The 16,165-nt window shown below is 35.6% G+C and overlaps 1 protein-coding gene across 1 annotated transcript in view; it reads right to left on the bottom strand.

Moving 5' to 3' along the window:
* Positions 1-1,527: 1,527 nt before the first annotated feature.
* SELENOT (selenoprotein T) overlaps positions 1,528-16,165 on the bottom strand; it is a 30,757-nt gene continuing 16,119 nt past the window's right edge. The window contains exons 2-6 of the mRNA XM_063094831.1: positions 11,290-11,400; positions 10,465-10,591; positions 8,125-8,212; positions 6,086-6,239; positions 1,528-5,514 (exon numbers count right to left, since the gene is read on the bottom strand). Of these exons, the coding sequence (XP_062950901.1) occupies positions 6,115-6,239; positions 8,125-8,212; positions 10,465-10,591; positions 11,290-11,400 (451 nt within the window). The 3' untranslated portion in view covers positions 1,528-5,514; positions 6,086-6,114. The remainder of the gene's footprint in view (positions 5,515-6,085; positions 6,240-8,124; positions 8,213-10,464; positions 10,592-11,289; positions 11,401-16,165) is intronic.

The following is a 16,165-nucleotide window of genomic DNA, read 5'->3' as shown; positions in this document are numbered from 1 at the left end:
TTTATGGGCTATTAAAGATAAAATTCAGCAGCATTTTCTAATACTTTTTTTAAACGTTTAGGGGAAAATGTCATCAGCACACTCTCCTGCAAACAGACCTGTCTTAGCAACTCAAGAGTGATAAACTGTGAGGCACTAAGTAGCAAGTTGACAGAGTCCTTGTTATTTTGGGAATTATGCCAGCAAAAAACTGGCTTCCCATTTGCCTGTCTTCCCCTTCTCCCTCCCCTTGAGATCTGACCTTTGAATGAACCCGGGATCCTGAGAACTTTGTAAAGGAGGAATTTATGCTTTTACTTTGCTGATAAGTAATTAGCCCTGAACTTTCAAAGCGCCATGACAACAGAAAGTGTTTTATAAACAGCTTTGTACTAGACATAACTGGCTTAATCAGTATGTTATTTTTACTGGCTTATAAAAAGAACCTAAAATAAACTAAGGTGCTTCACAGGTCAGCAGCCTGGGAAGTCACTTTTAACCTCATGAACGTGACTCCTCATCAATTCCTTACTGTCTCCCGTCCAGTACCGCTGGTCCTCAACAATAAACAAAGGAGATGTAATTGGTGTTTTTTACAATAGAGTTGCTAGTACACAGAGCAGATTGCCCAAGGGAGTGTTGGTAGCAACCTGCCTCCAGGCTCTAATACTTTTCTTTCTTAACCAAGCAACCAAGTGCTGGCTCCATCCATTCTAGACAACTCTCAAACAGGTTTGTAACCACAAAGCCATACACTTGTCAATTATGATCCTGAATGAAGAGAAGGTTGGGTTCAGGCAGAGTCAATAATTAGAGGACAAGAAGGGTTAACAGAAGACAAAATGATCAGGGAGTGTATATCAAGTGAGAAAATGAAAGAATCCAAAAGATAGGAAATGTGACACAATTTAGACCAGAGTATTTTTCTGGGACTTTATCCATGCTCTCATTTCGCCCTTGCCCTCCTCACCCCCATACCCTCTCTTCCCCAGTTATGGTGGAAGCTCATGGAGAGAATGAGGCCAACTTGGAGGAGAGTTCCAATAATCTCATTTCAATCCCTGAGGCCAGTTCTATATTGGACTTTTCAGTTACAGGAACCTATTAATCCTTTTCTTTTTGGGGGTTGTAAACTAGTTTAGATTGGCTTTCCCTAGCAATCTAAAGAGTTCTGTCATAATTAATTACTCTAATAAACTAAAAGTACGCATTTTTCTCTATTAGATCTAGAAGAAATTGTTTTTTTGGGGGGTTTTGTGGCTGGCCGGTGGGGATCCAAACCCTTGACCTTAGTGTTACAACACGGCGCTCTAACCAACTGAGTTAACTGGCTAGCCCCAGAACTAGAATTTAAATAGATTTTTGTTTAATGTGAAAATCAAGATCAGTTGTCATCATAAAATGAACATAATGTATGATGTCTTATAAGGCATGATGTCTGAGAAAATATAATTCAGACCAGTTATTTTAAATTATACTCAAAGACTTAATATTTCCTTTGAAAAGACATCCATCCAAGAAGTTTTAAAATACTAACCCAACAAGAAAAGATAATATATTGCATGATAAAGGATTCGTTGGGACAATTAAGTCAACTTGTTTTTTTAGAAACATAATCTGCCTCTCATCTCATTGTTTATCTCCTGAATTTCCATTTTACCGAATTGGTGTTCTTATTAAGTCATTCAGTAAACATGTAGTAGTTGTGTGAAATTTTCTTCTAGGATGAGTCATGAGTCTTTTGCATTCTGCAGTAGTACAGTGCTGTTCAGTGTAGACCACAGAGAATGAGCATTATCTTGAAGCTATTCGAAATGCAAATTATGGGGCCCACATTTCAGACCAACGGAATCAGAATCTGCAGGACTGGAATCCAGGATTTGTTCCAGTGATTCTCAGGCACGCTAAAATGTTAAAAGCATTGCTATAGTATGTTTGCATAGTTACCATGTTGTTTATTTTGCTCATGCTTAACATATGCATCAGAAAACATTCCATTAGCATTGATATAGAATGGATACTTAACAGTTTTCCCACTGTATCTGAAGCCAGTTTATATTTTTCTTCAAGACACAGTTTGGATGTAGGTCTATTTTTTCTAAATGCTTTTCTAAAGCATAAGAGGAAAGGAGCCAGGAATCATAAAGGGAAAGGCTCAGCTGAATTTAAAAAAATATATCTGATCTTTGCTCTCTCTTCTGAGTTTGTTAACTTGTCAATACTGGTTAACAGAGGAAAAGGGCTCATTTTGTTTCTCTCCAGATTTGGTGATGACCGTGTACATTTCTTAGGAATTCTGGAAGTTGGGCATAAAGATGGGCAGTGATATAAACTGTTCCTCTCTGCTCCACTCCAGTACAGAATACATCACAGAGCTGCTGACAGTGCAACAACACTGAAGCACAAGTAGACCACGAGGCTTGAGAAGTAGTTTAAGGTCCGGGAATGAAAAGAATGAGTGCCAGACTGAGGGAGGGAATGGTGAACACTGGTTGGGTTAAGAAGCCATTAGAAAGTAAACATATTATTTGATGGTGACAAATTTTACAATGCAAAATTTCCTAAATACAGTTACCATTTAAAGTATTCCAGCATAGATTTAATTCTACAAGGTGGAGGTTCTTTCCACGTCAACTAAATAAAAGTTTATTTTCACAACAATACAGAGGTAGGCCTCTAGACTTTATAATTCCTCATTTGTTCTTTCAAGAGATTTTCTTTAAAAAAAAAAAAAGCTTTAGAATTAAATATCAAATCATGTTTAAAAATCCTGTAGGCTATTTTTAAAATCTGAATTGCAACAATGATAAAATATTTGCTAGCCAATCAAGGTCCCAAACTAATTAATGTTCAAAGAAAGAAGGAACCATCACTGGGATTCTGTTATATTTTGATAACTGTAAAGGCTGATCAACTGCTGTCGTCAGTAATGTTGGTGCCATAAGCAAATAATGCCATTTATACTCTGAAAGCATATTTGTCCTCCACATCTTACACATTGAGGTATAAAGCCATGTTTTACCAACTTTTTTTTATTAATGTAATAAATAATTTCTTCCACAATGGCAACTGTGGTAAAAACCCCAATAACATTAGCCAACCCACTGTCATGTTCTATGGTCTTCTAATTCATATGATGCATAGACATTTAAAAACTACACAGCCACACCAATAATAAGCCTAATAAATTTTGAAATGTTAAGAATATAATAAAATTATATTCTAAGTAGTTTACTTTTCCTTATATAATTCTTTTTTTTTTTTTTTTTGGCAGCTGGCTGGTATGGGGATCCGAACCCTTGACAATGGCGTTATCAGCACCACACTCCAAGCCAGCCCCTTATATTATTCTTTTTATATTCAAGCTTCCCACTAATTTTTTCACTATACTCTATTAAATTCTAGATTTAAGTATGGCTAAACATAAAACAAACTAGAGACGGGTGTCAACAAAATAGCTGAGTTTTATCAGCATCTAAGCCACTTAAAGCTATTCTCCAAAAGATAAGTAATTCAATCCAAGGCAAATATGGAGAAATTTAGATTTGAATCTTAGGTTCTTCGTAGTTTGACCTGTTAGGTCTATAGGAGCATTCAAGGCCCACGTTTTGAATGTCTATATGCCATAAAGTTAACTGTCACTAGTGGAATGTCCATTAGCTGAAGACCGACCCCTAAACACATACAGTAATGTGCTCAATTTGCAGAAGATGGGGACTTTGGAGTGGTACACAATCTGATTAACAAGGTTTTAAGCCCTTGCCAAAAATAAAATATTACACCTGAATACAATCTCTAACAAAACGTTCAGCTTAAATTGTATTGACTCTTGTCACTATATGAAGAACTTAGGCTAACAGTTCTGTACTCTTTTTTTTTTTTTTTTGGCAGTTGACCAGTACAAAGATCCAAACCTTTGACCTTGGATCCAAGTGAGCTAACTGGTCAGCCCTCACTGCTCTCCTAATTAAAAAAATAATCATCTAATCAATTATCTGCAGTGAATTATTAGTCTAATTTCCTGTCATCTGGAGACTACAGTATGTTCCACCTTGCAGCTATAATAATCAGGATCATTACCTGATATGCATTCAACAAATACTCAATGACAAACAAAGTATAAAGTTAGGTGTTATAAGTGGACCCAAGGTTGAATTATCTCATAACTTTTCCTTAAATCCCTTCATTTCCAATAACAAATCTAGGTCTACTTTTGGCTCTAGCACTCCTATTCCTGTATCAAAGCTGAAGTATGTTATGACTGCTATTACATGACTATTTTTCCATATCATGGTCCTATTTCTGCTAAATTATTATTATTTTTATTATCACTTTTTTTTTTTTTTTTTTTGGTGGCTGGCTGGTACAGGGATTCAAACCCTTGAGCTAAGCAGCCAGCCCCTTATTTCTGCTAAATTATTTTTACAGTCTTTATCAACTTAAGTTTTAAAAGACTGCCTTTTTAGAATTCTGGAATGATAATTAAAATTAAATTTAAAATTTTTTCCATTTTGTCCCTCAAATACAATAAAATTCAGATATAGGATGTTAGACATATTCAGTTATTAGACAAGTGATCTCTGTTCACCTAACATCAATGCTGTAAAGAGGTTCAACTGAACATTCTTTAGTGAGGTAAGTTTCAATTATCCTAAAAATGATAAATGAACTTATTATTTGTGTGAAATTATCTGTAAGTCAAAAACAAAAAATTTAGGCAGACAATTGTTAAATATAACGTTAACAGGTACATTGAGCAATAAGTTGAAAACTTTTTATTTAACTCACATCTGCTTAGTTTTTTATATAGTTAAATATAAAGGCCCAGTTAATCAACTCATTATTAGATCAGTCAAGGCAAGACACTTGAACTACACAACAGAATTTAAAAAGCAACTGGTTTTTTAGTAGTTCTCTAGTAATCACACACGCATACATACATACACACACCCACAAACACACACACACTAATTGGTAGAGTACTCTGGATATCTGGATATAAGATTTCCCCCCATAATATTATATAATGCACTGTTCACAATCTGCAGTATTTTGAAACTACATAAATTGGACATGGCCAAATTAGAGATGTCTGATAAACTCTTATAAAGTATTTGGGAACTTCAGCTGTATTACCAAAAATCAATTTTAAACTATAAAAAACAAAAATTCATATAAAAGTACAACAGATTTAACAGATACCTTTGCAAAAAAAATCAAATTGTAACTCGTTCTACTTTTTAAAATATGACTAAGAAAAAAGTTATAAGTAGCAATGTCTACATTAAAAAAAAACAAAAAAACTATTAACTGGCTGAATTTGGGGGGTGGGGGGAAGCTATACAGTATTATTGCACTCCACGAATGTGCAGAATTCCAAAATGTGCCAGCACTGAAAAACTATCTTCATTGAGGTTTTCCAAGAGGTACAACGAGACTGCCAAGAAAGCTTCTGGTCTGTACTAACAGCTTGCTGTCTTCAGTACAGGCCTTCATAATGTCAGTCACGCTGCTCCTGCAGAAATCCCTTAATGTCTGAAAGATACATAGAAAAAAGAATATTTTATTTCAAAAATCGCTCTTATAAAAACTCTTTCACAAAGTCATCTCATTGCCAGCTGTCAAAAAAAAGAAAGAAAAGTCATCTCATGAATCAGAAAAGAGCTGAGTACAATTCTGCCAAGCAAAAGTTAAATAATACTCGCCCCTCCATGTTCACACATTTGCTTACAAATTTCCTATCTTCAGCATGTTAAAATAATTGCATACCCTTAGGAACAAATTATTTGAAGGTAAAGAGAGGATATGTATATATACCCTACAGCATAATATAACAACTCTGGCCTTTACAAGTTCAGAGTAAAAAGAAATGTTATAGACCCAGTTACTAAGCATTGAAGATAAAATTACTAACACAACCGTACTTTATTTTGGCAGATTCAAATTCTCATAATACACTTATACATTTCAATGAAGAACACATCCACCTGTTTAAACTTAAGTTGGAAGCTCAAGTGATAATATATGTAATATCTACTACCTTGCTGATTCGTGATGAGAATTAATAGAAACCTATACAGAGTTATTATATTTGTAAACTACTTACAAAATAGTTTTCAGTGCTGATAGGTGGGGCTATGATCGATGATGTGGGATTGAGTCCATATGCACATTGAGCTTCATTTCATTGTCAAGAATTTGAACAAGTTGTTGCATGGATGGAAGGTGACCAGATTCCAGCTTAGACCATACAGGTACATCTATAAAAATAAATAGACCCCACCCCCCAAATTAAGGATCATTCTATAAGAGATATTCATTCCACAAATACTTATTGAGTGTCTATGTACACGACTGGGGATACAAACGTGAGCAAGAGTATAGCTTCTTGATCTCAGAAAATGGACATTCTCATAGGGGAAATGCCAAAATAACTACACAAATAACTACAAAATTAAAATCATGTACTAAGAATTAAAACTAGAAGGTGCTAAGGTGCTGTGAGAGGTGCACACACAAGCCTCCATCGCTGACTAGTTGGAGAAGTAATATCATTTAAATTGAGATCTAAAAGATAAAAAAATATGAAGACAGAGTGGGTTTTCATGGGAGTAAAACACCTTCAAAGCAGAGAGAACAGAAGTGTAAAGGTTGGAAAGGAGAGAGAAAATCAACGTAGCAGAAATATAGGAGAGGAGTGGTATAAGGAAGGCTGGAGAGGTAGAAAGGACTAGATTGGAGGTCAACAAACTGTAAGGGGTCAGAAAGTAAACATTTTCGACTAAGGAAGACATATATAGTCTCTGTCACAACTATTCAAATCTCACTGTAGCCTGAAAGCAGATATATGCAATATATAAACTAATGGGCATCACTGTACTCCAATAAAATCTTATTTACAAAACAAATATGGTCCACAGGACCATAGTTTGCTGACCCCTAGACTAGATCATGCAGGGCCTTTTGGCCCCCATTAAATGTTCTGGTCTTTAACTTGAGAAAACAGGAAAGTCATTTAATGATTTTGAGATACTCAGGCAACAAGATGAAATTTGCATTTCAAAAACAAATCACTCCACTGTTTACAGCAGATATTGGCAAATTTTTCTCTAAGAAGCCAGATAGTAAAGATTTTATGTTTTACAGACAAGAGACAAAAATCAAGGATATTATATAGGCACTTATATAACTAGAGAGATAACAAATTTCCATGAATTTTTCATTGATGAAACTCAAAACTTTAGTTATAAACACAGAAATCTGAATCTCATATAATTTCCATGTGTCACAAAATATTCTTTTGATTTTTTAAAACGATTTAAAAATGTTAAAATCATTCTTAGCTCATGGGCGATATTTGCCCCTGATTTAATGAATGGATAAGAAAGTAACAAGGTAATTGTGGCCTGGACTAGGGTGGTGGCAATGAAGATGAACAGAAGTAGATTTTTAAGAAATTTAGGAGGTAGAATTGAGAAGAGTTGGTGATCCCCCAAATATAGGAGTAAGGGAGAAAGTGATGTTATCCTAGGTTTCTGACATAGGCAACAGGGTAGACAAATGATGATGGCATTAAATAAATGAGAAATGCCAGAAGAGCAAATTAAGAGTGTAGAGAGCTGGCCAGTTGGCTCAGGTGGTTAGAGTGCAGCCTTGTAACACCAAGCTCAAGGGTTCAGATCCCCATCCTGGCCAGCTGCCAAAAAACAAACAAATAAATAAACAAAACGTGTACAAAAATTAGAGGAAGGAGAAATAATTGAGAGTTTATGTTTAAAGATTCCTGGGTATGGCACTTAGAAGAGAGGTCCAGAGCTCTCTAGAGCTACATACATTCAGGAATCATCATTCAGATGTTATTTTAAAGCCATGGGAGTAGATAAGGACCACAGAAACAATCTGACATAAGAAGAAGGCTAATTCTTCAAGTAATTCCAAAACACAGTGTTTAAGTACAGATAAAGACAGAGTAAGTTGAAATCTTCCAAATTCTTCTATCTCCTGGCATTTTCCATTTCTTTCACATAAATTTCTGTTTTACATGAACATTAACGTTTTTTATTATGAAAAAAGAAAAGCCTGATACTCATTATAAATTATAAATAATTTAAATTTATTACAAAACGCAAACTATTCAAAACCTACCATTTAAAGTTATCTCAAATGCACCTGTTGACATACATTGGTTCTCAATCATGTTGCTCAAGAAGAAAACCATCATACATGCATAGACCTAAAAGAAAATATAATTAAGCACAACAGGCAAAGTCATTTTGAAGTCAAAACAACATGACAACTTAAGACATAGTCATCTTTTTAATTATAGTCTCATTCCTTATTTGGTAATAATCTATAAGTTTCCATACAAGCTATTACTTCTATTCCATATGTTCAGATAACATACACAGAGTAAGAAACATACAATATCAATTCACAGCCCTACACATCCTGAGAACTTATATATGATATATATAATGTACATACAATTTCTAAGGGATCTTCTAATAGCCTTAAGTTAAACAAAAAAACACCTGCTTAAGAAGGTTTCGTTTTACCATTTTTATAATATAAGAATTCACAAGAGAATAGTGATGCAATAATCAGCAACTCCATGTATTCAATACAACCTGTTTATGTTTCAAACAAATCATTTCAAGTCAAACTAGAGAGAAGTAGGTTAGCACTGGCATTAGTACATTAGTACATTCATTCACCCTACAAAGGCAAATCTATACCTTACCAAAAGAGACTGGAAGCTCCTCGTTGAACAGAAAAGTTTTAATTTAACAAAATCACCAGACTAAAAGTAGGATGTAGTGAGGATGCTAATTTATGGCAAGCTGTTTCAGAAAAATAAATCAAATGTCCATAACCAATGAGAAAGAGCTTTCCCTCCTACCCCACCTGAGCTAGGTGGGGTTTGATTTCATAGGGGTTACTTTAGCACTTGAGAACACAAGTCTACTTTCATGGGAACAATACACAAGGAACAGTCATGAAAGCGACAGCTTTCTAGCACATTCCTCTTCCACAGTAGATCAACAATGGTACATATGACTATAGAGGCTGCAGTGGATTGAATGTCCCCCTCCCAAACTCAGTGAAGCTTGAACTGTGTCCCCCAAGTTTTGTGTATTAGTAACTTGGCCCCTACTGTGACTTTTGGGAGGGTGGGAAATCCTATTATAGTAATCAAAAGGTGGGGCCTTGAAGAGGTGATTACATTGTAGGACTATGTCATAGTAAATAGATTATTAATGGTGGTCAGGGACATGGTTCTGAGGGCTTTAAAAGGAGGGCATGTGAGAGGTTAGTCTCTCTCTGCTCCATTTTCTGCAACATGAGACCCCTGGGTCACTGTCATCACCACCAAGATCCTCACCAGATGTGTTCCCTGGACTTTAGACTTCCCAGCCTCAAAAAATGTAAGCAATAAATTTCATTTTCTTCATAAATCACCCTGTTTCAAGTATTTTGTTATAAGCAGCAGAAATGGACTAATACAGAGGTAAAATGCACTAAAGACAATCTAGAATCAAGTAATAAATATAGCACAAAACATTATCAGTAAGTACTCAACTTTCAATTCCTAATCCTTTGCAAAACAACATTTTGTTAATAACAGGATAGAGACATTTCAGTTAGAGATATCTAATTAAAACACTGAGGATGTTTAAGAAGTCTTATCTCTTATTGGAAATAAAAGGTTCCCTAAGAAAAAGTACAGCTACGTAGGAATCTGCTATTCAGCCTTGAACTAAAGGACAAGACCAGATATTAAACTCCAAAGAGAATACTTCATAGAAGAAAACCTAAGCAAAACCATCATGAAAGAAATAAAAATTAGACCTATTTCTGATAGAATAGTAGACCCTCCAGAAAAAAGGATTTTATATAAAACAGATGAAAATAAGAGTGATTTAGAAAGAATGCATGCTGGAGCAAGACACTACAAAGGAAAACGAAATAGCACAAGATTCTTAAGTATATTTATACTGATTCTTTCAGGCAATCTGACAAACAGATCCCCATGAACAGAAGAGTCAAAGTACAAAAAATTAATAGAGGAAGACAGAGAAGTTTTGATAAGTACAAATTAACCCCTCTTTAAATGTGAATCAACCCACTAATAACACATTAGTTGGTATAAAAGGACCATATTACATATATATTGCGTTTTGCTGGATCTGATTTGACCTAAATTATACAATCAAAATCAGGTGACAAATTATTTTGTGCCCAGATTCTACTCCCTATCTCTCAAAAATAAGAACATAAGACCTAATCATTCTTATTACATAAATATGGAAACTGAGGCCAAGGGAGATTGAGTGACTTGCCTAGACATAAAAAGTGATATAAATTGAAATCACATAATGTTAACAGGTGAGTTAGTAACAAGTACTCAAAAAAACCAAAATCCATTAAAATCTTTTCATTGACAATCTTAAAGCCTGCAGTTACCAAAGCTATTAAGTTACATACCTTATTTTCTTGGCCCCACTGCCAAATGCTAGGAGCTTGCATGCCAAAGAAAGCAAAAGGATCCTTGCCAACAATTATTAAGCCTATTAATACTAGTTTGAAGACCGACAGGAAAGATGCTATGTGTCTGTCAAAAGAAACAAATTCATCAGAAGTCAAAATTTCTCATCTGATTATTAAATAATTCAAGTGTATATGTACAAACATTTTCTAGATGCCAAATCTAAAAGTTACTAGTTATATAAAAAGACAGCAACTAAAGTTAGTTGTGTGGTTTTAAAAAAAAGAAGTTTAATATCTTTTAAATCAAAAAATTCATTTACAAAATTGTATAGAATTGGCCTTTAAAAATACTATTATTTTAAGACAGCACAGAATTTAATACAACTGACTTTCTATAAAAGTTTGGGGGCTGGCCAGTTAGCTCACTTGGTTAGAGCATGGGGCTGATAACACCAAAGTCAAGGGTTCAGATCCCCATACCAGCCATCCGCCAAAAATAAACAAATAAATAAATAAATAAATAAAAATTGGGAAGTTCTTGGTGTATCTCCACAATAAAAACAATATGAGAAAATGTATATTTAGAAGGGTTGCCATCTCTGAAATGACCCTATTCCTTCTTACAGAAAAAGCCTTCTATATTTGTGTCAAACAAACTTGCTATTTGTAATGCAGCTATTATAATGCAAACTTGCTATTATACATATGCATAATACATAACTAAGAAATTATAATAACCAAGAAAAGTTAATTAAACCAATTCACAAAAGTTTATGAAGTCAAATAAGTTGTTTTCCCCTTAAGTTACTGAAATTTACTTACCTATATATTGGTTGAGGGAGGTAATTCTCTCCTTCAATGCGGATGTCTGGGTACCGCTGGCTAATAACCCGCATGTACTCTTCAAACACCCGCCTATAACCTCAGGAAACACTGCAGAAAAACAAAAGTGTTTGCATTAAGTGATCTGAATACACCTAGATTTATTTTGTAGTTACACAACGCCTAAAAATTACTACCAAAATTAAAAATTTTTCTCAAGATTAGTCACAAATTAATAATGAATGAACCTGAATAATAAATATATGGAAGTTTTTTTCTTTTACAAATTTCATATCCCCTCAAATAAATCCTTCCACTAGAACATTAACTTTATAGATTTGGGTTAATGTTGGTCAACAGCAAACACCTATTCATATATATTAGCATATCCAGCTCTCACACTGATTTGACCAGCTCTCACACTTTTTTTATTTTTATTTTTTGGTATCAATGGCTTGTATAAACAGTGAAATGAAAACAAGTCTTCTTTTTCACCTGAAATAGGGACTTTCAAATTTGGGGCACAGAAAGCTTAAAAAAATACCAAAGCATGAAACATGAGACTCTGGTTCTTATTCCCACTGTGCCCCTAACTGGGCAAACTTGTTTGCTCAATCACAATAAGAGGAACTTACACTAACCTCTTAGATACTTTCTGACTTTCTGACCTGATTCTACATTGCAGAGAAAAACAAATATTGGGAAGATAATTTTCAGCAATATGTCAGAAAATCCTAATCATTACTCTGGAAATTAAGTCAAGAGCATCCAATCTTCTCCATCAGTCTCTGAACAACTCACTTTCTGATATACATTGTCCCAGCCAAGAAAAGGAAAATAGGCCACTAAAGTAGATATATAGAGAAAAAGGGAGGTGGTACCACTATATCAACAGAAGAGCTTACAAATTCAATTAAGACTGTTAAGCACTTAAGTTCACTAAGTTCTACAATAAGGAACACATAAATACCATAAAGCAAATGAAGGTGCCAGTTGGTACAGAGGAAGCAGGGTCAGTAAGTAAGCTATAGTAGAGTAAAACCTGAGCTACCAGCTTCATCAATCAAGGGAAAAACAATACCAACCGCCACCACCAACCCCAGGGAACAGCATGGAGTTTATATCTGAAGGGTGAAACAGTCCAATTACCAGTAGATCTCAATTTAAGAAAATCTGATTTTCAAAAAATAAAAAAGAATGAGAAACTCACCTGTTTTTCTTCACAGTGAATATTCCCTTTGTATTTAAAATGAAATTTTAACCAAAGATAAGTCCCTGAAAAGTATGATGTTTTTACAAAGAGAAGCTAATCTTTATAGTTAAATACTTTAAATGAACTTATGACTCTCCAGATACCTTATCTTTACTTAACATCCAACTTATCTAATATTTCACTATTACCATTATTATATTTTTTATTATTTCTAATTAGCCATGCTGGACTTTTCTGAGTTCATGTTACTAATTTGATATAATTTCAAATTCATAGAAAAGTTGCAAGAATAGTATAAAGATCTTACATACCATTTGCCTAGATTCATCAAGTATTAGTATTCTGCCACAACTGCTTTCTCTATAAATTTTTAATCTTGCTTTTGTTTTGAAGATATTACCAAAATAATATAACCTATAAGCCTAACTACCTTAAAACCAAGAAGTGCCACCTGATTTCAATACGTGAGTTTGTACTGGTGTTTACAATGGAGTTGATTATCTAAAATAGTATCTGATTTTTAATACAATAATTTGGAAACTAGAGACTTGGTTAATTTAGCCAAAACTCCTTTCTTATAGATGAAGGGGAAAAACATGAAACCCAAAGAGATCAAGTGACTTTACCAAGGTTATACACATCCACATAGTATTTCATTCACTCAATATTTACTGAATGCCTATTACATGATGTATTTGAGTTTCCCAGAGAGACAGACCAATAGGATATGTTTCCAAATATATGAGAGGGGATTTATGAGGAGAACTGGTTCACACGATTATGAAAGCTGAGGAGTCACGCAACAGGCCATCTGCAAACTGGACGCCAGTAGTGTGGCTCAGTTCAAGTTCAGAAGCTTCAGAACCTGGGAAGCCAATGGTGAGACCAAAGGCCTCAGAGCTGGGGTGCTGCTGGTTTAAGTCCTAGAACCCAAAAGCTGAGGAGTCTCAAGTTTGGATGTACATGGACAGGAGAGAAGTGTGTATCCCAGCTCCCGTGGAAATAGAGCGAGAGATTTGCCTTTTCAACTCTGTTTTTGCTCTCTCTGGGCCCCAATGGATTGGATAGTGTCCATCCATATTGAGGGTGGATCTTCCCCATCCAGTCTACTCAGGCTTACATGCTAATCTCTTCTGGAAACACTCTCATAGACACATCCAAAAATAATGTTTTACCAGGTTTCTAGGTATTCCTTAACTTAGTCAAGTTGACACCTAAAATTAACCACCGTACATGGCAAGTACTGTATTAGTCAGTGGGTAAGTAGTGGTAAGTAACACAGATATTGTCCTGCCTTTACTGCCAGGGCTGGTACTAGTACATAGACTCTGTGATTTAGGATCCTAGGCCCTTTCCACTAGACCGCCAATATAACAGCTAGATGATACAAGAATTAGCCTTCCCTGTGTCCAGGAAGTAAGTTCCTACTGCCCACGATGACACCATCTGGTACCCATGAAGTTGGTCTCCTCACTGCAGAGATCTCTGAGGTTCTTCTATGATGAAGATAAGAGATTCTTCCTCTGGGAGAACCAAGCTTGTGAGGTATGTAATTGCTCAACTGAAAATCCTTTTTACACAAAAATACTCCCCCACTTATCTGCAGGGGATATGATGCAAGACCCCAAGTTGATGCCTGAAACTGTAGACAGTGTATATGTATATGTACACACGTACACACACACACACACACACACACACACACACACACACACGATACAAAAGACAAAGGGATGATTCACGTTCTGGGTGGGATGGTGCAGGACAGCGTGAGATTTCATCATACTGCTCAGAACAACTCAGTTTAAAACTTATGAATTGTTTATTTCTGGAATTTTCCATTTAATATTTTTGGACCTCAGTTGTCCATGGGTAATTGAAACCACAAAAAGCAAACTATGGATAAAAGAAAAATCTTCTTTTTTCTTGGCAGCTGGCTGTTTTTCTTCTTTTTTCATGGGCATCTCAACCCTTGACCTCGGTGTTACAACATTGTGCTCTAACCAACTGAGCAAACTGGCCAGCCCTCCTGAACTTTTCTCTTTTTTTTGACCTCTCATAGCCCTAATTTTATTGTTATTTTTTATTTGTATTTGTTTGTTTATTTTTTAATTGAATCATAATTGATTATACATATTCTGGGGGTTCAATGTTGATGTATTTTGATCAAATCAATTATTATCATACATATTATTACAAATTGTACTTATTCTTTAGGCCCCTTATCCAATCTGTCCCCATCCCCCTCTCCCTCCCCACTCCCATCTCTGATAACCCTAGATATCTTCTGCCCATCTGAAAGAGTAACAGTTGCTCTGTTGATTTGTTGCCTAGATGATCTGTCCAGTGCTGAGAGAGAGGCGTGTTCAAGTCCCCCACTACTATCGTAGAGCAGATGTTTCTATCACTCTGGAATGGGCTTTGTGGAGAGAGACATCCTCTTCTTTTCTTTTGTCTCTGCTGGTGACTCTTCTTGTGTCAATGCACTCAAGGGCCGGTGGGCCATTTGCATGGTGGTTGTGGCGTCTAGCCACTTTTGCTGCAGCCATTGCTATTGTGGTGGCTGTGGTGGGCCACCCACATGGAATTGGTGTTTTTGGAGTGCTCCTTGCCTGGTTGCAGGAGGAGGGGTCGGTTCCTGACGCCATACCTCGGGATCCTGGATGGGCCCTGTGGCAACACCCTGGTTGCCTGGTTGCAGGAACTTTTCCAAAAGTACTTTTCAAACAGTACTTTCCTAAAAGAAGGTCTTGCTTACATAGGAGATAATCTATGTGTAATAAATAGAAAGGAAGTTTAGGAAATACAGGATAATCTCTTCAAATAGATTCTGTGCTTTTTAAAGTCCATAAAGTGTTCAGTCTCCTAATTTATAGTGCCAACCATTCCATTTTTCCCTTCTCTACTAAATCTGCTGCTAATTGTGGTCAGATGTTTACTTATATCAAACCTGAGCCTGACACAAATCTCAACCTCTCACACACTTCTTATTAAAAGATAACATGAACAAAATATTAGATCTTTACTGTTATGAAATAAATACTGATGATTTTCAATTTTCATCATCTCACCAACCTGGCTTCCCCTTTTATACACAATGACCCATCCATACACAGGATGGGGTCCTATTCACACAAGACTCAATCCCTTACCATAGCTGATATTTCAGAAATGTGAACCTGTCACAGGAAGGCCCAGAGTGCCTTTTCCAGAAATGAAGAATTGGGACTTTAAAGAGTGACTATCTGTGTTGAACATTTTACACCAGAGCTGCTGAGGGGAGAAGAGTCATCATCTTTCAACAGGACTGAGAAGAGGAGATAAGCCAAACTTCAGAGAAAGAGAAAAACAAAGTACATTTTGCTGAGAAAGGTACAGATACGAATCGGAGGAAGTGAATGAAACCTTCTCGGGCTTTTCAGTTCCATATTTCAGCCCCTCATGAGGCCCAGCTGCATCTTTGCCTTTGGGTTCCAAGACTATCTTTTTAGGAATCTTTAAATGCATTTCCATATGCATTGTTTAAACCAATTCAAATGGGTTTCTGCTACTTATACCCCAATATTTTCAACTGTTTCCCCTACCTCTAACAAAGAAAATCAGGAAGATATTTTATAAATACTGGTTTCTATTTGCCAAAGCACTAATCAGCTCCAAAAGCTC

The sequence above is a fragment of the Cynocephalus volans genome, chromosome 1, assembly GCF_027409185.1.
Source record: "Cynocephalus volans isolate mCynVol1 chromosome 1, mCynVol1.pri, whole genome shotgun sequence".
Classification (NCBI taxonomy): Eukaryota; Metazoa; Chordata; class Mammalia; order Dermoptera; family Cynocephalidae; genus Cynocephalus; species Cynocephalus volans.
Note: the sequence above shows the minus strand (reverse complement) of the source record. Positions and strands in the feature narration are given on the sequence as shown.